The sequence below is a fragment of the Manduca sexta genome, chromosome 28, assembly GCF_014839805.1.
Source record: "Manduca sexta isolate Smith_Timp_Sample1 chromosome 28, JHU_Msex_v1.0, whole genome shotgun sequence".
Classification (NCBI taxonomy): Eukaryota; Metazoa; Arthropoda; class Insecta; order Lepidoptera; family Sphingidae; genus Manduca; species Manduca sexta.
Genome location: NC_051142.1, coordinates 6,284,697 through 6,309,899, shown reverse-complemented (window position 1 = coordinate 6,309,899; position 25,203 = coordinate 6,284,697). Strand labels below are relative to the sequence as shown.

At 34.4% G+C, this 25,203-nt stretch overlaps 1 protein-coding gene and 1 long non-coding RNA gene across 3 annotated transcripts in view; one reads left to right on the top strand and one right to left on the bottom strand.

Annotated features, from left to right (window-relative positions):
- The first annotated feature begins 15,429 nt into the window (after nucleotides 1-15,429).
- Nucleotides 15,430-25,203, top strand: part of LOC115441873 (gamma-aminobutyric acid type B receptor subunit 1) — a 55,039-nt gene continuing 45,265 nt past the window's right edge. The window contains exons 1-3 of one of the 2 annotated variants that reach the window (XM_037444848.1): nucleotides 15,430-15,631; nucleotides 18,207-18,341; nucleotides 20,133-20,303. In XM_037444848.1, the coding sequence (XP_037300745.1) occupies nucleotides 15,500-15,631; nucleotides 18,207-18,341; nucleotides 20,133-20,303 (438 nt within the window). In that variant the 5' untranslated portion in view covers nucleotides 15,430-15,499. Of the gene's footprint in view, nucleotides 15,632-18,206; nucleotides 18,342-20,132; nucleotides 20,304-25,203 lie in introns of those variants that run through there. The other variant, XM_037444849.1, reaches the window with a different exon arrangement.
- LOC119191056 lies at nucleotides 18,941-21,569 on the bottom strand. Its single transcript, XR_005113361.1, has 2 exons — nucleotides 21,168-21,569; nucleotides 18,941-20,283 (listed from the first exon to the last, which is right to left on the bottom strand). It is a non-coding gene; the product is annotated as an uncharacterized LOC119191056 (long non-coding RNA).

Sequence of the window (25,203 nt, the reverse complement as noted above, 5' to 3'; positions counted from 1 at the left end):
GAATTCATCCATATTATTGTATAAAGCTGAAGAGTGTATTTTTTCTCGGAACGCGCTTATATTTAAAACTACTTACTACATCTATTCTGTTTTTTTTATCACTGCTAGAAAACTACATTATCCCAAAAAAAGGAAATGCCAAATATTATTTCAATAATGGACATTAATCCAGGTGGAGCCACGAGAAAAACCCAGTACTTAAAACTTTGAATTCCTGCAATTAATTTAAACGTAAGCTGAAATACCGCAAAAATCTATAAAATTAATTTATAGAACGGTCCGATGTTAATTGCCGAAACGTTTAGCGGAGAACTCCGGCGGAACAGTTCGATAGCCGGTAGCAAAATAAGGGGGCTAACGCTTCAAGCACGTGCACAATTTATTGCTCTAAAAATCCGAACGATTGTGAATGCTTTCGCTTTGAAACTGCTATTGAAATACCACCAACAGTAAATCTCAAAGGTCGTTCGAGATTTTTAACAGTTCGTAGACGGAAGAATTTTAAACAATAACGCCCGTTTTTGTCATAAATTCAGTTACGGCCCAGTGACATGATTGGGATGGACCTTTGAAGCCTATTTTAGTCTGTCCTAGAATGTTTATCTTTTCCCATTTTAGGACGAGTATTATGCAATCAACTACGTTGCCCCAATACATTATTATAGGGAATAATACAGTGATATTTTGCTTACTTGTACAAAATGTATAGACTTAGTTGGAACTGTTGCCTCCTACATACCTACCGTACATAACAGTATTAATTATAAAAAAGTATTTAACAAATTGTTTCTATATTAGGTAGACTCGTGACACATAACATGCAAACTAAACCTCTCCTTTCATAAATTGCCTATAAGCAACAATTCATTTCACAGGAATTGAAGGAAATCCGATAAAAAGATGTCATATTAAAGCGAAAATGATATTGAATTGATAAGAGCTGCCGCAGGAAGTGCTTATTACTGTCGTCGTAGATATTCTTGTTTAAGTAAGTCGAAAGCGCTAAATCTTTCCAAGAGTGTCGGCTTCAATGTTGATAGCAGCTATTATTTCAAGATGGAAACTAAAGTTGCCAACGGAAATAAATCATGGACGGGTAACTCTTGACATTTAAGAGTGGCCATTTTCATTGTAATATAAATAAATTTGACAAAATCATCTGCCTACTGACCTAAAATAATAATGAGGGCATGGACGGCTGTGTCGAAAATCAGTGCGGGACTGCGGGTATCGCCACCTTCCACTTAAATATCTTTGTTTAAAATAACAATGTGAGTTTTCTGCACCTGAAACATACATGCATGACTACAATATATTACGTAGTTTATACACGGTGGAATTTGATTGAGTGTTTTTTCAAAACATATTCAGGAAAATATAACAATTCTGTAGAATTTAGAAAGCAAAATAAAAAATACATTGATCAGGGTAGTCAAACATTTTGTGTGTTATGTAATTTTACTTCATTATGGCATTTGTTTATATTTCTTTTTTTTTGTATTTTGCATTGTAGATTTATTTTATGTCATTGTGCATACTCTTTGGTAAAACATTGAATTAAGTTCCATTCTGTATTATAATTATTAATAAGCAATTTCGTCATTCTTTCCTATGTTTTAAATAAAAAAAATATATGACGCAAATTTACCTTTTCTCAACAACTGTCAACAACGAAATGTTTCTGAACATCATAATATTAATAAATCATTACGTAGCTCACAAACACACACAGATTAAATCAATAAAAACTCAATAATATCTCAGATTATTTGTTATGTAAGCAACAACAAAATGTAATATGTAAGTATTTCGATAGGGAAAAGAAAAAGAACTACGCTCGTGCCGCGAAATGTTTGTAGGCATTATTTGATTGAATTCACACAAGGGTAATGTACTATGTACACGTCAATCCTTTGAATGTTCACATAACCTTTTTTTTTGCTACAAATAACATAGGCGTTTAGTAATATCCACAATGTACACGTTACTGCCCTCGCACTGATTTTAAATATTGATATACCTATGTGTAATTGTTTTTTCTTTATAACAACTATATTAACACATCTTAAATTAGTAATAAGTAAGTGCGGTAAAATTATAAAGTTATTGAATATTTTTTATTAAACGTTACAACAGTTGCATGGGTTCTAAGAGAAATACATTTTCTATTTAAATCAGATATATTTTATCCGAACAATATAGTATGTATACCATATAACCAAACTCTGATACAATACATCGTATAACATAGATGTCTAATAACAATTCCAAGTGATTTATTAATAACGCGAGTAAATAGCTTTGAACAAAGTTCCTTCGCAGCGTTCTGGGGGATGTAATAAATTGTTTAATAGGCAGGTTAATTAGACAATTCCTTCGAACGGCACTGCGTAAATCGCAATAGCCTCTCACGTAAATGGTTCGTAGAAAACAATTCTGTGGGAAACAAATGAATTCTTAATAGGGTTAAGACGATAGTGATCGTAAAACAGCCCGCACGGAGTATTAACGTTAAAAATTTACCTCGTTAATGTTTTTGTAAGATAAAAGTTCGCTTGTTGCGTGGATACTAGGAAAAGTCTGAGACAACGTTTCAAAATATATCAACGGTGAATTAATTATAATAGTATTGCAGAAATACTTGTGCCAATGAACGTCTCACTCATACGACAAGGAAAAGTAAGCGTAGCGTTGTTATTGCTTTTCAAATTAGTCCCAAATCTTTAAGAACCTAACCTGTTAAATATTTAACACTGGCGGACATTACTCTACCTAATTAGGACAGCGCGTAAAAATGCCTAAACGCGTTAACCAAATTTAAAACCCCTTTTATCAACGAATATCCGCAAACATTACCGGTTCGCTGCTATCGAGAGTGCTAACTTGTTCAGCTTTGTCCTATAAATGTGTTTAAAGCATGGTAATTAAGTCAAAATGCTCCCAACAGATGGCTCTTCCATCCCGCGGCCAAGTCATCAGCCTTTAGTTTAACAGAATGCATTTGACGCTTCAGGCAAAGTTTGATTTAATAGACCAATGGTTTTTCAGCTGGAATATGGAAGTTTTGAACGGAAGCTTATAGGGAATGAGCTTGCCGCCAAGCTTGGGAATGCGGCCCCGCCTGTCATGCAAATGTTGAGCGTACTACAATACATTTCGCTATTTGCATTCTACCTAATTGCTTTTCCTTTCGACGTCGCCCGAACAAACAGGACCGTTTATTTCTTTGTATTCGAGACACCTTATCGACATTGTTAACTGTTACGATGAACTTTGCGCAATTATTATTATAATACTTATGTGCCCGTATACCCTTTTAATGCCGCCAATTGTGTCAGCCTATTTATCGAGTATCGATAACATCTCATACAATAACCGTTTAAATACGTTTTCTTGAATAGAGTTTTCTTGCGCCACGGTTAAACATATTTGCATTTAAATTGGAGCATATTGTTTAATGGAGCGTGTTTCGGTGCGATTGGAGAGGTGTGCTTTTCCTTTTACTTTTTATTCAACCGCGCGAAATCAAATCTGCTATATTGTGTTGACGAAAATTGGTTCTTCAACATTTATCAGCTCTTCTGTCAATCTTTTCTTTGCTTATATTGTTATTTTGCTGCTTCCTGATATTTTTCCATTCAATATTTAGCGTCCTTAAGGCTCAATTTCGATTGTCTTACTCACTCAAGATAAAGAACTTCATGCTCCATCGTTTTAAAAAGTAAAATTTTGGTAAAATAAACGTCAATGAATACTTCTTCTTATTAACAAATGCAAAAATGTGTGAAGATATTTGGCACTGTATTCAACATTAACGTTAATCATATTTTTTTTTTTAAATAAACGTGAAAGTGTGTTCATATTTGGGCCTGTTTGAAAAAAGTTAGCACCGAAACCGCCGCACAAATTTATATGAAATTTCAACCGGATTCTGTTCAGTTAGTTATAAGACTTAAAATCTCACATCTCAGGATGGCGATCGCAGTGGAATACCAAACAATACTTTTTAATTCAAGATGTTGGATGGTGTTTCTTCTGTTTATGGGCAGTTGTATCGCTTACCATCAGGCGAACGGCAAGCTGGTTTCGTCAATCCAAGCTATAAAAATGTACATAATGGTACTTATATCTTAGGTAAAACCTTTTGCGCAGTCGAAGCCGCGGGCCATACTATGTATCGTAACCGCCATATCGGCTAGGCTCAGCCACATACCTAATTACAATTTCAGAGTAGCACGAAACGGTGAATGGGACTAGCAATATCCACTAATTGGCCTCCTCACTGTCTTTGCGGTAACAGTACTAACTGTTGTATCATTAAGGTTGTCGAAAATCGAAGACCATTGTCTATCAATTTCTTTGTCCATTTTTACGTCATATTTAGGTCAGGCTGAAAATCAGAGGATTTTAAATAAATATAGTTAGTACGAAATGAGCACATGATAATTTTTATAGTATGTATTATTGGAATAAAATGTATATGTTATGTTATCGTCCCGACATCAATAATTATATTATTCGTTTATTTCATAAACTACCATATTTTTAAACCTACATGGAGACTCACAAAAAAAATGAATTTTTGCAATAATTAAGTAAGAAATATTTTCGAGGAAAGGGTCATATAAAATAGGTGGTATTTTGTGCATAAATGTAGAAAATTAGGTTATAATATAGTACATACGCCCATAATGTGGCGTCGTGCAGACATACTTGAGTAAATATTTTATTACGTGAACTTCTCCCGAGTTAAACGAATACAATCAAAGTTGTGACACGGCAGGCGGCGCTTTGTGACGTGTCTTTTCAAACACCATTTGTTATTCATGTTGTAGTGAACTATTTTCGAAGAGGCGGGACGCTCTCAGCCATTGTAGCAAGGCCACCTATTGCAGCCTGCCAAGAAACAGACACGATCCATAAAAACCCAACGTGTCCGACATTGTGCCTGACTAATAGCCTAGGAGCGTTTTGGCGGCAAACACTCGAAATGAAAGCTGAGCGTGGAATGAAGGACGTTTAAATATTGTGGTCCCCTCGTTAGCATAACGTCGACGTCTTTAAATTCCACTTTCTCCCTTCGCGGTGTAATATAATCAAATGTTTCCTTTTTATTTGGGTTCATTTGCATCGATTTTTGTGTTGTTTTGGTGTTTATAACAGTGATTATACATTTTGTTATACACAAGCTAAGTGTACCCGTAAACATACGATCGTTTTCGAAGATAAAACTTATTTACTATAAATAAATTATTTAATATGTCATACTTTATTATTGACCATAAAAATCAAATAATTTGTTTAAATTTTAATGTGTCAATCAGTGGCGGAAGGTTAAATGTTTCGAAAGGGAACCCTACACAACTCATAGGTATTAATAAAATGCATAAATGAGGTAAGCAAATCGTTCTAATAATAATTACATTTTACGTCAATTACAAAATGGAACCCGGCAGGCATTTGTTTATGGGCTCTTCGCCAATGGTATCATAATTAACACACAAACCAACCTTTAGAGACACCACAGTAATAACACTAACAACTCAAAGGGCATAAACGTCTGTTAGATATTTATACTTCAGCATCAAAGTTACGCCGCTTCAAAGAGACCAAGTTGCCATGCACCTGAAATGTAATGTGGTAAATTTAATTACTTCTACACATTGTTCTGTCGACGTCCCGACCGCGGCAAGGCGAACTTCAGAAAGGCTAAAATCACTAGTAATGTTAAATATTAGTTGAACACCAATCGCAAATTGAGCGTTTTACGATGTGCTTAGTTACATTGTCGCAACGTCTAACGGATTAAGGTTTATTATGGCGTGTACGTATCGGATTTGTATGGACATAAAAATACGATTCATTTTCTATCGTGGAACGATGTATTGACATTTATTGTTAATAATTACAATGTAGCAGTGGTGAAAGGTCCATATAATCCGATTCCTGTCGACTTTCCTTTTGAAATTTAGTTAAAATTTAATTATAACCATTAAAACGATAAACAGACCGCATTTATAATAATACTAATAACTATATTTTATGTCGGGTTACTTTTGGAAAACCTTACCCTTCTATTCCCCACTGCAATGAAAAATAATGAAAGACGTTACAGAATGATGCCCGCTTGGGTTATAGGTACGTGTGCACTGGCTGACTTCGAAACGCAATCAGACGGCCAGCCACTATGACGCGTTTCTACATGAGGTCGGTAAAATCTGATATCCTTTCACCAACAAACACGTTTAAACACCTTTTCAATATCAAATATTGCTTTTTCCCGCGGCTCCGCCCGCCTGTTAAAGTATTCCCGGGATAAATATTCTCCCGACATAAAAGTAGCCTTTAGCACACAGACGTAATGTAGCTTTCCATTAATGAAAAAGAAAGGGAAGTCTACTTTTTTGTTTCTGAGATTAATGCCTTCAAACATACAAACAAAGCCTCAAACTTTATAAAATGTATAGATCAGTAAGAATGCAATATATTTACCTATTTTTATAAATATTTTATGTCTAACGCGTGTATCGTAGCCTTTCATGAAACTGGCTACGTTCCGTAACGCGACGGCGCTACGGCGCTACGACGTAGCACATGCTCTTAATAAACTACTCAAACAATTCCATTTACCTTCTTGTTTTGTTCGTAATGATCTTATCAAAGGAGAGGAAAATCGCAGTAGGTTAAAGTTCAATGTAATCGTTAAGACACCAGTTTAATCGCCCTTAATTTTATAGAAAAAGTTTGCGGTGAACCGTTCCTTAGCTTATCTCGAAGTCTACCATTTTATCTGTTCGCTTTTGTTTTACGTTACAGTTCCTTTTAACTTCAAATAGACATTACCATACGCTCGAGAAGTCTGAATTATGAATATACAAAGTAAAGCAAGCAAAAATCTTCATCTTCACTGCCTTCATATACTTTTGAATACGATTTACGATCTTGCGAAAGAAAAATAAATAATATTATCTATCCTTGATTTCAAAGCTTTTTTATCTAAGCTTTGAATAGTTTTGCGTTATGTTATTAATTTATAACCTTTTTAACCGTATACATAAATATAAACTACAGTGTGAAAAATAAACTCAAAGTGAAACTATCGAAAAAATATCACAATGTAATAAATTTCAAAATAAATTCGTTTCGATGGGCTTTAAACTGAACTTGCATATGAAATTATTTGAATAAACGCCGAATGTTTTACGTGTTCACAATAAAGCAGTGAAAACTTTATAAATAAACTAATATCGTTATAAACGGGACACGGGGAAAATCATAAAAATTTAAATGATTTTCCGCTTATACGAAGGCGAAATCGCTGCGAAAACCCTAATATTATTTTAGGTATCGATTATTATCATAACATTTTATGATGGAAATATAAAATGAAGATTTAATATATCATCATATAAATCATTAATATTCATTATTTGTTTATTTAAATATTGTGTACAAAAAATCCTATAAGTTGACGAATACTGGGGTTTTGGCCTAAGGCTTTGGCCTCGTTGTCGCATATTCATGAAGAGACGGTATTCGTCTTTACTGTAACGATACCATTTGGCAAGAGTTTGGTCTCTTTCTTGTTAAAAACATGTGCCATATAGAAACTGTTATGTATTTACTTCACAAAATAAATTCAGTTCAATCAAAAATAATTTATATGTAGTAAAATGCACCTACTTGTTCCTCGGTAAAAATAATATAAAATATATTTTTACATATTGTTAAACCAAGTCTCCCGCCACGTCTATGTGTGTGTCCGAAGACAATAATCTTAAAAACTAATTAATGGATTTAGATAAAATTGTGTGGAAATAGTTTGTGCACTTAGGAAGGACATGGGCTCCTTTTTAACTCGTTAAAATATTTAGTCATACTTTTATCCCGGAAAAACACGTTTACGCGGACTAAGCCACGATGATAAACTTGTAATAATATAAAAAAAGCTATAATTTGCTACCCAAACTGAATATATATACTCATACTAGCTGATCTTGAAACTTGTATGACAGCTAGCCATGGCTGCAAGATATCTGCTCAACATATTTGGCTAAATATATTGAAATGTTACTTCCCCATAACATAACAGTTACGTTATGTGCTCAAATTTGCCTACCGAAATGATGGATAGTTATTTCCATATCCTCACATGAAACCGCCACGAGACCGCTAATAATATATCAGAGTTATCGGTAAATGCCTATGCGATTATGTTAGCGTAGATCACAATTTCACGCTTCGCATGGAAACAGAATTTTATGTACGTGGCGACAGGTATGCAGCCCAGGAATATACTTGAACACCGTATGAGAATAACATTACTCAATGTATTCACAATCATTATTCTTAATGGAATCTGATTCTCGAGAATGGCAATTTACCCGAAATATAGAGTTTTATGTTGATTCGGCGTAATAAAATAACCCTCTACTTAATGATACGTAACGGAACGCTGGCATCAATCGAATTCAAAAAGTGAGTGGAGAGTGCTTTTGCTGCCTTTTTAGCCAACATACTTTTCTAAATAAATGATTACTTTTCAAGTATGTTACGTAACATTTAATTATTAAATCAAGTTTTTCAGTCGATTTAATTATATGTAGTTGATCGTAATTGATCACAATATTATTCTAGGTCGCTAGAACTCTCAGCAAGTCAAAGACTATGGATTACCTGTTTCGTGCCGTTTAACCTCGTTAAAATAAGAGTACAAAAAATTAAGGAAAGAAAATTCACAGACAATTGTACCCAACAGTGTGCCTTAAAAGAAATGGGTGAAGTTTGTTGGCTTCGAGTTAGACAAGAATCTCACTTTAATTTAAAAAGTTTAGACTAAAGATTTTTCAAGCACCCAACTAGGTTGTGTACTCAAATCGGTTTTTGAGACAAAACACATTTTTCTTAGTCATAACTTACGCCCGTATTCACAAACAGTACTATAAGGATGTACAGTACACGCCAATGCATAGGCAAATTCATAGTTTTCTTTAGCTTTGTTCAACTTTGTTTATCTGACAGCCAACTGAATTAAAATTATAACTCAATGTTAGCCAATTACTGCACCCCCTCAGCCTATGCACAGCGAAGGCCGTCATGGCGAACAAACTGAAAAACAGATCTTCTATCATAGCATCGCTCCGTACTTAGCTAAGTGAGATTTGTAAATACTGGTCTAAATCTATTGTTTTAAAAATGCACTGATAAATAATGTCAAATACAGAAACTTCTTTGCCGTTTCATGTACAGGTAATACATAAGAAGACATTCGTCTGTAAGAGAAGTAAATAATATATACGATTCGAAGAAAATCACTCAATTGGCATCAAACGCGGAAAATTCAAGTTATTTCTGTTTTTTCGTCACTACAGAATCCGAGTTTTGTATAGAAAGCAATTTCGCCTTATCGTAAACGAATATTTAAGCTAGGCACAATATCAGTTCGGTAACGAAAGGGGCCCTCGAATGTAAATGAACCGAGACGAATCTAGTAGTCTATAAAAGCAAATGGTTGATTTCAAATCTCTCGCTCTGATCCGCGGACATTTTTTCGTTTCCTCTCCAGGATTTTATGACATCTAGCAGTACATGGCAGGGAGATCTCATTTCATGACATGCCATTTTTTTTACCTCAAACAAGCTGAAATTATGCTAAAAATATAATTGGTCGTATGAATGTGATAGGTTTGTTGGACATTCGAATAAAATAAAAGAAATTCTAGGGAAAGTAAAATGAATAAATGTTTAACAATAGAAAGCCTAGCAAAGTAGTAACAGTAACCGGTCCGTCTGCTATCGGAACTCAGGACGCTATCCGCCTCACTAATTAACGTCGTAATTGTTACATAACAGTGCCTTGCTAGTTTCCTTATTATATTCAATGACGTTTAATATCAAAGAAAGCATAAAAATACGTCATTAATATTTCAGACAGATAAAAACGACAATTTTAAAAGAAAATAATTAGTCACGTAAGCTAAGATACATAGTATTACTTATGACAAGTCAAGGTACGCGTAACATTACCGTTATTATGGTAACAATAAATTAATTATTACAATTATGAGTTATTTTTAATTATTAGTAACACCATAAGCACGTAGATGTAATTTATGGTTTTAGTGTTTTTAAACAAATTAATTTCTATAAAACTTTTACACATTTATCAAGTAAAATATATCAAGTATACGTGTTGCTAGACATAATCAACGGATTAATTTTTCAATTCTTTCAACCGTTGGTCGGCACTCGTCTTATCAGTTATTACTCGCTACACAAGAACATAAATCTTTTTGTATTATAATATTTATTTTCGTTTGCGGTAAAGAATAAGATATAATTTTATTTCTGGTTCTATACAACTTCATCGTATCATTCACGTAGAGATAATCGGTGGGCTAGACAGTATATTAGCGATACTTTTGGATCTTGTGTCTTCTTCTGAAAGCCTTACTCAACTTGTATTATTTACCTTGTTTCCATTTTGTCCATTCTCATTTATTTTTTGCCATTAAAGTGATTGAAAAAGGATTATTTTTGGCACAGTCTATATTTCAAAATAAATACTACAAAATAATTATTAGATTAAGAGCTTTGTAAACATATGTTGTTAAATACGGGCACAGAAAAGTGACCCGACTGTACCTATTGGTAAGTGGAGTTGGGTCCAATAGAATTTCGACTGACGAGAAATGATTCTCCTCCACAGTCGACATAGTTATGCCGGCTTGTTTGGACCAAATATACACAGGGTAATGCCGGAATGCAACACACTTACGTGGGCCACTATGGCGGGTTTTAGTACCGTGTGTACGATGATCGCTCGCCGGGCGGATATAAATTTTATCCTACCACCAGCAATACGTTCTCCTTTCTAATCACATTATAATATATAGAACTAGCGACCCGCCCCGGCTTCGCACGGGTGCAATGCTGATACTAAATACACTATATAAAAACAGAAAAACGTTGTATATAAAAACATAGCGGCCCGCTTTGGCTTTGCACGGGTATACCATAACAAAATAACAGTATTTCTCCACTATTTAATGGATGTTATTATACATATAAACCTTCCTCTTGAATCACTCTATCTATTAAAAAAAACCGCATCAAAATCCGTTGCGTAGTTTTAAAGATTTAAGCATACAAAGGGACATAGGGACAGAAAAAGCGACTATATTTTATACTATGTAGTGATTATTATTATAACAACTGATACTAACGTTAGTCTTTAAGTTATTATTATTTTACTAACACTACGGTATTTATTACCTGGAATACAATATTATAATAAATGCAAGTGACTGTATCCCATCAAATATTAAGTGAGAAATCCTTTCTTCTTTACATTTCTTCTAGTTTATATCGTGGCACGTCCCGGGCATCGGCGTGAATGCGTTTGCATTACCGTAATGATATGTACCCTATTACGTAAGCTAGTACACTTCAAATCCAACCTCAGTGATCCTTAAAATATATCGCATTTAAATGTGAACATCATGACGTCATATTACATTAATTCCATGTAATTCCTTCTTTAAAATGTTTGAAATGCCAACTGTAACACAATGCCTATTTATTTATCCACAACACACTTTAAAATATAATGTCGGAAATTGCAAAAAGCACTATTTAAAATTGCCGAGGCATTGGCAACGATCCAAACTGTGATTTTTCTTTCTTCATTGTTTAAATTGTTTGTATTCTATGAATTTCATAACTTATTTCAACAGGTTTTTTTATTCATTTATTTTTGCCGCCATCTTGAACTATTCCACATTCTTTGGTCAAATAATAAAATTATTGCTAAATGATGTAAGCGTTAACACTTCTAAATTTCCTATTAAACGAATCGGAACGTGCCACGAACACAGAAATCCTTGTGGAAATAAGCTTTAAAAATAAATACAAAATCGTTATGAAAAATGAGAATGGTACGGTCCGATGGTTCCTTTATGTGAATTCCTTGGAAATTGCTACAATAGCCGGTCTGATTGTATTAGCCTCCTGCCATCCACTTCGAAGGAGCTAAGTGAATGGCCTTTAAGACTAGTATGATTTTACTGTTATCGCAAAATTACCTAATGGACTGATTTAAATGGGTCTTTACAACCAACAAACGACTTTACATTGTTTCTTTGCCTTCGCACCTTTTATAGCTGATGTTAAAGCTAATTACCAGTTAATGTAAACGTTAACTGGTGATTATTAACCTTTATTAAAATCAATGTTTCTTTTTGTTGCAGTCCTTTTTGTGCATTGCAAATGATTCACTTAATATATATTTTTTTAGTATTTTGAATGACGAGCTTGTCGTTCGCCTGATGGTAAGCGATACGACCGCCAATAAACAAAAAAACACCATCCAACACCTTTAATTGCAAAGTATTGTTTGATATTCCACTGCGCTCGCCATCCTGAGACATGAGATGTTAATTATTATGTCTAGTAATTACACTAGTTAAAATTTTCTTCAAACCGGAACACAACAGTGACTACACTCTGCTGCTTGGCGGCAGAAATAGACATTGCGGTGGTACCTCGGTGGACTGTCACATATGAGAGTCTTACCATCAGTAATATATAATAACGACTCTCCATAATACTATGTCACTGGCATTTATGTCTGAGCTGACAGGTTAATGAGGCCTTTCAATAATTTCAGTGACCGATTGCAATCAATTGTAAAGCATATTACGTGTGATTCACGCTAGTTACGTTGGCTCATTCACGCTACAGAGAAACTAACAATGTAGCTAGTTCTAACACATGTACCTATAAACATTTTGTATGTATGCATAATGCATATTCAACTCATATTGTATAAAATTAAATTGGAGAAGAATGTCAACGTACCTCGGAGCTCACTTAACTTTTATACAGTTGCATCTGGCGTATTGTTTAAATCCTTGAAACATTTCTTCTGCAAGTTAACCCATCAGGGATTAAAAATAATTGCCTTCACTGTTATAGTTTCCTCAATGGGCTTGTGTTGATTATTACTATGAAAATTTACAGAAAATAAAATAAGAAATCCTTTAGATTCGTTCCTTTAGTTTTTTGTATAGCATAACGTAAAGTAAGAACCTACACAATGTTGTCATTATAAAACTGGCAGTTACTGAAGCAATCGATTCGACGCCAAAATGCTATTATGTATACTGTATGGGTACCCTAAGGCTCACATAATAATATTTTTGGTAATCTCTTACCCAATACAAAGATTAATTTGCGAAACATTTATTTAATCATTATTTTATATGTTTATTCATTTTCAAATATTTATTCTAGACGATCATTCTGAAAATGAACTGTATATATCCCAGAGTTAGGTCAACTAAATTGATTTGTAGCTTACTTCAAGCCGTAACAATGATTGAGAACGAAACTAGCTGCAGTGGACTCTATTTATCACTACAAAATGTCTTCCTCTTTCTCGCTATCACGATAAATTGAAACCTTTGACCCCAATTGGAATATTTCTATGGAAGGAACAAATCTGAAAATACGATTTGAAAAATTGCGACGGCGGGTGGGCTTTGCAAACGAAAGATTGAATTTGCTTTGTTGAGACTTATTGATTTGAGGCGCAATATCACTGAGACTTAAGGGGTTAGTTTATAAGTGCATTCGTAGGCTAATAACACTTGTATTATTGATTAGGGGAAACGCAGACGACTGTTAATACCAAGGAGCGTATTCTCACCAATCTAGCATTATCTACATCTATATCTAATACGTTATTTTACTCTCTTATTTGTTTTTTTTTTAATATTTTGAATAAATTAGTCAAAGTTCTAAAATATCAGCCACAGAATATTCACTACTGAAACTAGGGCTAAAAAAACAAAGGCACAATGCAGTGAAAATATATTAGCATTGATAACTTAATAAATACTTTATACAAGTGTTACTTTATACAAGTGTTCATTTTAATTGAACGTCATCAACCCTCAGTGATTACCATCGGCTTTATTAAGGAATAAGCCGCGGCCCATTAACCTCTTACTTCATCGATTTTCGATAATCGGATATTTCCAGTATAACGTGGAATTCTCAAATTGTTCATTGATCAAATACAACAATGGAATGGAATTTTTAAAAAGTTCCAACAGTCCGTCTATTGTGCGGTCCGCTGAGTTAGCATTGAGTGGTTCGCGGAACTGAACGGCGATATTAAACTGAAACTAGTGTTATTACTCATTGCCAGTTATTGATAGAGCTTGGCGGCGATTATTCCTTGGCTTGATTGAGAAATTGTTCGCCGCCAGCGCTAATATAGAGGCTTGTCATGCAAATCAGAAAGTAAATGCGCTCTATCATATGCATATTTGTTGTGAAAATATTAGTTCAGGGCAATTGAGCCTGTGAGTAAATATGGATATTCTAAATATGTATATGTGTTTTTTATAAGGTAAATGTTATCGGTGATCGTCATTAGTTTAGTACCTGTATATTGCGGCAGTAAAACCTGTGATGCTACGTGTTCAATTCCCTGGTCGCGCAATCAAATTGTAAATTCAGACGTAAGCGAATTTTGTACCCGATATGGCGATAAATTCGTCAGTTATCACATCATGGTACGAAATTACAATTTGGAGTACAAAGAGCGCATTAGTTACCTAATTTCCCTAGACATATCTATCTACACATTCCCAATAAAACATTAACTTTACATTAGGTTTCAAATAAGTTATAGAAATCCGCTTAGTTGCGTACTATCTTAAAAGTTTAAGTATTCCCTTAAAGAATTCCTAACATGAAATATAAAAATAGACCAAACATGATAGGAATAATAACTGTAAATATCACCGGGATCATCAAAATTTTCACTCGATCGCGTGATTTATTTTCTTCCATTTGTCGTACCTCAAACTTGTTGCGTGAAACGTGCTTTTTATAAAGTGCAAATCATTTGTTGCAGGAGATACGATGGAAAATGAGAAAGGAGTTGAACAATGACAGCATGTCCCCGCCGCGAGCGATGACCCTGCAGGGCGCCGGGGGTCGCGCGACACCCGCGGCGGCCGCGGCGGCGGCGGTGCCAGCGGCGGCGGAGCTCGCCCGGTGCCCCACGTCTCGCGCCACCACCCTCACACATTTTATACAAGATATCACGCTTATTAGGCTATGTCTACTGTACGTACGGCAGATATCACCGCTGTATCAAAACCCTGTCGTCTCTCTCCCAAGGCTGCGTGCGAACTTTAATTTTTCAAAGCGTCCGCTAGTCAAATTAAAAGCCGTTGTGAATTATATATTAGGCTTTCGAACTAGGACAGTTTATTATGATGTTAAATCGTTGTTAGTGAAAACAATAGTGCAATTATTCGTTGTTGCCAAATCTGTAACGTGGTGGAGGCGGTGGCGGCGGGGCGGACGACGGCGCGCCGGGTGTCGCGGCGCGCGCGCTCTCTTCTTGCTGTGGCTGAGCGGCTGCGGCGGCCGCAGCGAAGGTCGCCGCGACAATGACCTGCACATTGGCGGCATTTTCCCTATGGAAGGCGAGGGCGGCTGGCAGGGCGGGCAGGCTTGCATGCCGGCCGCCGAACTCGCCCTAGCCGACGTCAACGCCAGGTCGGACCTTTTGTCCGGTTTTAAGCTACTACTCCATAGCAATGACAGCAAGGTAAATATAACTTTAAGGCACAATTGGTTCCTCGTTATTTAAAATAAATATTCAGTTTTAATCAGTAAACATCACATAAATTTACGAGAACGTCAATTATGTTTGTAAAACTCTTGACATGTCGCCGCTGCGCCATACGACAAGCACCTAATCCATTAAGCAAAACTGGCCAGCTGACTACCGTCGTTGTAATTAACAAAAAGGGATCGTATTTCGATCCAGAGCACTCAGCGGCCCGCTATAAATCCGAAATGAACTAAATTCATAGGCGTGTGATATTGCAAGAGGGTGAAGCTGACGTTCAATTCAATTATAGAGAATTTATGAATGGCTCACGAAAGAAAATTTTATTGAATAGAATTTCCGCGCACGTTTAAAAGTAATTTTCCAATTTATCGATTTATACTTACCCACCGACAAATTGTTGCTGCCGAATCTCTTTGATGATAACGACGATTGCTGAGGAAAATTGTGAAAAACGAAGCCGATGGCACAATGGGTGAATTTATTAGGGATAACGTTCACACAATGGCTTGAACAAAGGCGGGATGAAGCAATGTTATTGAGGTCGGATGTCCAATGCGCACGGATTAATTTTACACGCCGTCATTTTTTTCTTATAACACCATTTTAATGCCGTTTTTATAGCTTTATCTTTATTTAAGGTGTCGTGTACCTACTTAAAGCCATGATCAGTATATATTTTACATGTGTGTAAGTTGTGTTAAGGTACAAGGACAATATGACAGAAAGTTGACAGGAGGGCCCAAAAACGCCTTGAGTCTCAATCTCCTAAAATTTGTAATCGTTTTTGAATAACGGCTTCAATTTCATTTTAAATAATCAGCAGAAAATAAGGTAACCAATAAATGAATAAAGAAAGTAATAACAATTTTGTAATAACATAATTCAATTTAAATGTTTTCATCAAAGTGTTGGACTGGCGCGGCAGGGGCATCGACCCGTGTTAAGTAGTTTAGTATTGCATTAAAAATATAATATTAAAATTATACCCACTTCACTCTCAGTACACTACAAGAATTTTTAGTCAATGCCTTGTTGACGTTTCTAATGTTATAAATATTTCTAGAATACTGCAACTGTTTACTAGTTGACATACGTTTATATTATGTCTCTTTAAAAAAAATATATTTATAAAGAAATCATTGATTTGACCGACATTCCCCTGACAGGGCGACGGTTCATGGGTCATACTCGTAAATTTTCATCAGATGTTCGTTAGCTTTCATAATCTAAGTATACAAAGTCAAACAAGTGAATTTTGCTTTTTAATGTATGAGTTATGAGTCATTTACAAATGATAAATACTAACCAAAGAAAAATATTAAAATAATGTTAAGATAAAAAAATCCCAGCTTTTTACAAGTATCATATTCGTTATCGTTTCTTTTAAGATATTCATTAAACATCAAAATTAAATTTATGGACTAATTTCGTAAAAATCAGATCTAACAAAAATATCGCCAGCTATTTCCATCTTTACGAATTCATAATCTAAATCGGAATGATAAATGAATACGGCTCAAAAGGTTTTTAGATTTATGTTCCTTCTTCACGATAAACAGCTATCTAATTATCGAGGTTATTATCATATTGTTAATTTTAAATGCGAAAAAATTAATTATAATTTCAATTTCTGAGATAGTGTGCAAATGCTCATGGATCATCTAATAATATTTATCGAAACGAACTCCAGCCCGAAAATATATTTTTTTATGAATGTTATCATTCCCAAATTAAGATTCAATTCATAACAATATTTTAATATCTTATAAAATTCCAAGGATGTAAAGGGAGTAAAAACCAATATGCGACTATAAAGCTGACGAGACATTAGTTCAACTATTCGTGACGAATCTTCGACGCAATTGCGCTCACAATGATTTTCATTATACCCTCCATTGAGTATTCTGAACGTCACTGAACCGATAATCGGCTCCAGATAATTTTGTACCGCTCTTTGTATTTGGTTAAAACGTAGTCTAAGGGTTTTAGTGATAAACAAATCTGGTAATGAAACAATAGATTACTTAAATTACAGAGATTAAAATTACTAAATGTATTTACATAATTATGTATCAAGCTAAACTTGAGATATAATTTGATTACTAATAGGTACATAGAAAGATGATATCTAAAATGTCTCCATAAGCACTCCATTTACATTTTATTGCGGAAGTCAACAGACATTAGAATGTAAGGCATTATATGAAGAGATTAATAAATGTGCATAGAGCAAAGGATTTGAGGCAAAAAGAACCATTAGCGGATATAACACTGATCCGTCTTTAAACGATATAGAACTAAAAGGTTCTCTTAAAAAAATATTTTATTCAGACGCTCTCAATTTCCATTATAACAGCAACAGAATAATTAAAATCTGATTAAACATCAGTTTGCCATAATCCCTAAGAAACTCATGATATAAATGATCTAGTCATAAGGTCGGATCTAAAAGCAGCTCAGCGAAATTAATGTAAATTGGGGATTTAGTGTGTGCTCCAATATTAATGGATTATGTGGTGCCATTATTAATGTATAGTGCAATTAACAGTGCGAGCCTGGCTTGGGAGCGAGCGTCATGTACAATCTACTCTACAATCCGCCGCAAAAGTTACTGCTGTTGGCTGGCTGCTCCACCGTCTGCACAACCGTCGCCGAAGCTGCTAAGATGTGGAATCTTATGGTTGTACGTATCCTTATTCACTTTGCTTTCCAAATTCACATGTTTACGTTCCTCATTTATATTATCACTAAGCAAAGGAAATACAATTGTAATTAAAAATGTTGAAGTTACTAGGTTTTTATTAACAATTATAAAGTATGTTCTCTTTGCAAAAATAAAATAAGAAATATATAAGATGATATTAACACAATTACGTCGCCTGTATACCCTACATTCAAATTTACATAAAGTTGATCTGGCTACTTGTGTGAACAAGGTCATCTTGATCTATTATTCACTCGCGTAATTTACATATGGTAACAAATTCATCAAGAACATTGCAAATGAGAGATTGAAGGGGTTCAAGGTTACGCTCGTTATGGTATACAAGTTTCCATATTTTCACTAAAGATTACCGTTGGAACAATGCCAATGTATTTGGTAGCATAATATGTTCTTGGCATGTAGAAATAGGCTTCAAACTCAACGTCTTTCAAGAATGGATACATTTGCATTAATTTTTAATTTAATTAAGATATTAATTTAATTACATATTAAAAAAAATCCTATAAAACGTTGATGCTGCACCTAGGAAGTGTACTTAAATAATAAATTTATCATAATTCAAAACACATTTTTTTTTATTTGAATCTTATCAATTTACACGTTTATATGCTTAACTTACAAATTGGATGATCTAATATGGTTGAATATCGTTACTACTGTCTATATAACACAATTAGTTAATTTAGGCAGATATATATAATTCCATTTCGACCCGCTTGCGTGCTGAATTGCCTTGTTAGGACGTCCAATTGCAATTAGAGAATTTCATTTCGAATATTCATAGACAATTTAAAAATCGAAGTCTATATTCCATTAACTATGTTGATTCATATTCTATTTTTAAATACTACTTAATTGTTCAAAAAAAGCTTACCCAAACGTCGCGTTCAATTACGTACCCTCAACCACAAATGAATGAAAAACAACAAACGCGACGACCCCTTTTTTAAACGAGGGTCAAGCCCTGCACATCAGTTAATGTATTTTGATCGGTGATTGGTTAATGGGGTTCGAGTGATTCCAAAGGTCGTTTATGAATTTTCGGATTGGACGACCTAACAAGGTGTACTTTATAAATTCACATCTTTTTCCCCATTTTTAATAGAATTTATCAACAAAGAATTTCGGCATAAAATATCTGGGAACGTAATTAAAAGTTAAATAACTAAAGTATTTCGACTAACTTCTTTATAAATGAAATTCACTAATTAATTTGAAGATTGAATTTTGTCTATTTATATTAATTAATCTGGACTGGTTTGGACTGTTCTGGTCTGGAAAAATACACTATCTTCGAAGTTGTATCGCAAACTAGTGATGTTACGTATATACGCGTATTTTTATAATTCGCAATCGATTATACTCTATTTTGCGATTATATCGAAGGCATACATATAACGACTATCGCGTTAAGATAACTGGATATGTGCCCGGGAGTCAATAGGCTCAACTATTACACGCAGCGTAACATAGCTGGGGAAAGAAGGTGTGTGAAATCTCTGGCTACTCCTAAAATACGTTATATATAATGATTTCTTGTTTACGCGAATGTTAGACATTAAATTAAACTATTTTTCGGATTTTATAGAGGTTTTATATTTTAATTTTCTCCGGACGTTTCGAAAACTTTGCAACCTTCGTGGTCACGGGGAATAGTGTTACCTAATCTAATTGTTGTAAAATCCGAAAGTATGTTTAATTTTATTACGTTATATGTATATGTATGCTCTAAATACATTAACGTTTTAGTTGTGTTACGGCGCGTCGTCGCCCGCGCTGTCGGATCGGGCGCGGTTCCCGACGCTGTTCCGCACGCATCCGTCTGCGACCGTGCACAACCCGACCCGGATCAAACTGATGCAGAAGTTTGGTTGGTCGCGTATCGCTATCCTGCAACAGGCTGAAGAAGTATTCATATCCGTAAGTATCTACATAAATATGGAGTTAAGGGTTGATTTTCATTCTTCAGATAATATTTATTCATGGTGTAAAATTCAATACAAACAAAGTAAAAATGCAATTTTGTGGACAGAATAGGTTGATCGTTTGACTTATTTATTCAATCTGGTTATAATTTATTTTCAAAGCTGGAATTTGACGACTGGAAAATCAGGCCTTATCTTGTATCTATACATTTTACATCAAACCTTTGGTTATTATATCCTTGACAACAATAATTATTAGAAAATAAAATAAGTCGTGAATTTTAAAGTTGGAACTTGCATGTCAATTTTCTTTGTCGCTTTTAAATTAATATGTCCATTCTCACATGTAGAGTGACGTTACAATAAAACCCTGAAAATTCTGGGCACAAATTTCGTCAATTACAGTTAATGCACCGAATACGGTGGTATTATCGTCTGTCAATTTTGATATGGATTTGAGAGTAGCATCGTTCCAAAATTTGGCACACCAACTAAGTGCCGTCATTGATAAATTTGAACATTAAATCATATGGCTTTGGTGACTCGTAGAAATTTCCATGAACTGCTAAACTACTGAACTACAAATATCGTATTATAACTTATTAATCAGTATTATGTCATGGGTTTATGATTACTAGTTATACGGAAGTTGTATAAAATCAAATCAAAATACGAAAGTGTCCTGTCTCAAGTAATTTCGTGATACGATTTCATTTTATTGCGTAGTTATTCCTTCAAGACATTTATAATCTTTATTTTCAACACGTTTTTTTAAATAATTCTTAAAATTATCACACCTGGATAAAAATTTTAGATGTCTCATTTTATCTAACTGTATGCCTACATTCAAAATTCTTACCTTGAGAATAGCCCAATTGAAGATACTATGCAATAAATTCCATAATTCGCGAAGCTTGCTGAAATGTCTACTCATCCTTAATAGGTCACATAATAAAATAGATTTATGGCGCCAATTATACGTGTAATCTCTGGGAGTATTCGCCCTCCTGGATAGCGCGTCTCACACATAGAGTCATTCTCGTAAAAACTATTATAAGTCGTACTAAAAGCACTTGAGAGGTAGTCTATGTGTACAATATAGCGTTGTTAAATTAAATATATTCATAAGTTATTATTTCGGCTATCAACAAAATCTTTATCATTTTATACTTTACTCGGAACGTCGTATCTAAATTATTTTCAATTCATAGATTGAGATTCGTTAAACTCCAAGACACTGTCGCTGCAGCTTTTACATCAAATCATTTAAATTGTGAAACGTAATTACTAATTTTCTAATTCAATCAAGCAAGACCTATCTAATAAACTCGCAAAAACAATTAACGACCACTGGAAGAGCTGAGTTTTAAAAATTATAAAAGTTACACAACTTGAAGTAAACTCACATTCTGCTGTCGAACAGTCTACGAGAATTAATTGTACTGAAAGTTAGTTCCTTGGAACATAACTCAATAGACTTGAAGGTATTCAAAACTTCTTTATACATGTTATCTTTACGCTACATTAGCTCGCGATAATTCAACCTGTGGAGCATACCGAACGATATTATCGAAACGAGGTACCACATTGTGTCGGCTGACTCGACAGCGGCGACGATTGCGTGACTTTAATCGTTCTAACGGCAATGGTTCGTATCGACGTCGAGTGGAGTATGACACGCTAAGCGCTTTGTCTGTCGATTGACAAACGATCTTTGTGATTGGCCTTCGTGAACCTACTATTTCGATTTCATTGCGTAGTCAGCAGACGTCCGTGTTATAGGATAATGGAAATTCTGAATTTTATTAGCAGTTGTTATTTAGTATCAGGAACGTGACAGATGCTAGAAACGCTAGTTGGAATGAACGAAATGATAATGAATTGCGTTCCAAATTTGAAATATGCCACACCTCGCATCCCTATCATCATTTCAAAACTTCTCAGAATAATATTAAAGCCGTAGAGAAAGTCTGTAGATACTTAATTATATACCTAAATTGTATTTAATACGATATTACCTTATAGCTTATATAAGACGACATAAAGAGATGCATACTCATCCATGCATTTGAAATTTACAATGTTGTCACCAGTTCTTACGTAACGGTTTTATACTAGTAATGTGACAGTGTCGAACAAAAACAACTAACAAATTGCTCAAAATGTCGGATTAGGGCATAAAGCGACACTTTTAATTACAAAACATTTTTATTAGTTTAGGATTAAATCTAAAAAATATAATATTGAAGTCTGTTTCAGATAAAATGATGTTATCAACATTATCGATAACTATAATTTGTCACGACCCTACAGTAATTGAAATCATTTGTAAATTTGAAATTAAGATGCAATTTTTATTTTTTAAACTGACTTACATATCTTATGCCGATAAGAGTCGACTTATACAAAGGACTTTTGGGTGAGTGCTTTAGGCGCTCGCAACCCTGAGAAGCAATGAAAGAGCCCCAACCTTATGTGTAGGCTATAGTTAATGTAATTTAAAAGCATGTTCTCAATATTTTTGATTAGGAAAATTCAAATACTGCTGGAAAACTAACGTATAGAAAGTCACCGACTCATACATATATTTTCTTTCTGGCTTGTTTTGATGTTTGCAATATATAACCACACACGCCATGCTTAACACTAGTTTTGAGACCGAGTCGACACATATATTGAAATTATTTTAGTTAATACTTATATCATGAAATTAAGTATTTTAACCGTACACAATATGTCAGACATATTAGCATTCCAAGTAAATTTAGGCTTAGCATTTCTAAAAATCTATACTAATATATGAAGCTAAGCTTTGGACGAGCTAATCTCAAGAACTACGAAACCGATTTTAATTTTTTTTAACTCCCAAGTGCAAATTTTTATCTCGGAAAAACCTTTTTCACGCGGACGAAGCCACGAGCAAAAGCTAGTGTCATGTAAAGAGCACATATTTTTTATTTAGTTGCATCATTTTAACCAATGTATCCAAATTGACGTTTATCTGATGACTTATTTAAAATAATTAAAAACTATTAAGTATTCATTATTTCATTCACTCTGAAATAGAAGCTGTATTATCGAGATGAATTAGATTGATGTTTTGTAAATTTTATATTAGTCTGGTATCTATTTTTAGCCTTTAATCTGAGCTAAACTTCAATGCATGGAGGGTTTGGGATGAATTTATTTTTTTACAACTCCCTTAAAGGAGACTAATGTTTTATACAGTTACTTTTTTGGCGCTCTATAATTTAAAGCTGCTTAAACGGGTTTTTGGCATGGTAACGCCACAGTAACGCTACAAAAATCAATATGGCGGACGCTAGGCCCCGTAAACATTTAATTATTAAATAAAATGAAGCCCGCTTGTGTAATAGGATGTCACTGACAGAGACATGTTTAACAATCAAAGCTTAGTATATTTACTCGTTAGGAACAAACGTACTTTTTGACATTTATCATTTATCTATAAACTCACACAGAAAAAGGATTTTTGCGATGTTAAGTGCTAAAATGCCATCAATTTTAAAAACCGCTGTTTTTCCAACAAACAACAGACTACATCATCATCATCAGCCAGATAATATTCTGTTGAACATAAACCTAACCCAAAGATTTTTCATACGTAACTTATTAGTAATTTCCAGAAATCATCTAATACCTATCTTTAAATATTACAAATCGAGCTTACCAAGCTATATTTAGGTGACCCATACTCGTTCCAGATTTTTATTAATCTAGTTCGGCAGCAGTTTCGTCTGTACGACCACTCGTAGCCAGCTTCAGCTAGTTAGCTGGTGTGTTTCGACGTCACGGACTCCGGATGAGAACAGCGAAACGTTGCCAAAATTTATTTCACGTCTACAAACTCAAACAAACTTTGCAGAAGCAATATGGACTCATTAATTGACTTTATTACTCAGTAAATAAGATACAACGGAATAAGATCTGTAGAAAATAACACATAAAATTATTAAGGACTTTCACTTAGGCCTCTTTTTATAGTGTTTATTTTTATTAGGCGTTTATAAATCTTCTTTATATATTACTGTATGTATATGTATGTCATACATTATGAAATCATTTTAATGCAAAATTGCGGACACCTGACCATTTTAAATTTTTATAATACTATTTATGCTATACGTATTATAATAAAACTATTTAAAAAAGATTTAATTAAAACAAAATCCAAGTCTACTTTCTCAAAGGATACATTTTAACTTAAACCTCTTAAGGTGGAGTACACATTTTATAAAATACGAGATTCCTCCTAAGTCTCTTTCGAGTTCTTGCATTCCGCATGGAAATAAAAAGTTTAACGACTACGCTACGGGTATTACGTCGGAATAAAACAAAGAATATCACGTAATTTAAAAAATGTTGTATTAAATCTTTTATGGTCCAAGAATAGAAACAACATTTCTATACTGGAATAGGAGATGTTTTCTGCATCCCTGTTATGAAATTATTTTTAATGACGCAACTGAGTTGGCGAAGAACACATTAAGTTTCGCGTACACATGGGTTACACGCTTACAGTGATTTTGCTGAGGGCTTCCCTCTGTTTATTTATTGATTTTATTGTCTAAAAAAATGTCTCGCCCTTTGCGACCCGGCTGCTTCTTGGACATAACATCTGCAGAGTCAGCGCTGACTGCGTTTATGGTAAATTTAAAACCGCCTATTAACACCGCATGGGCCTATAACGAGGGTGCCGCATAGAATATAGTTGTCCGCAATGAATGGAGCCGGTCTTTCACGCTGGATTCAATGTAATTAGAGCGGCCCCAGTTTTTTCCGCCTAAGTGGGTTTGAAGCGTTCCTGCGCTCCTGTTTCTCGTTCGCAACGATGAATTTTTTAGTTAGAGTTCACGTATGAAAATAACTGAACG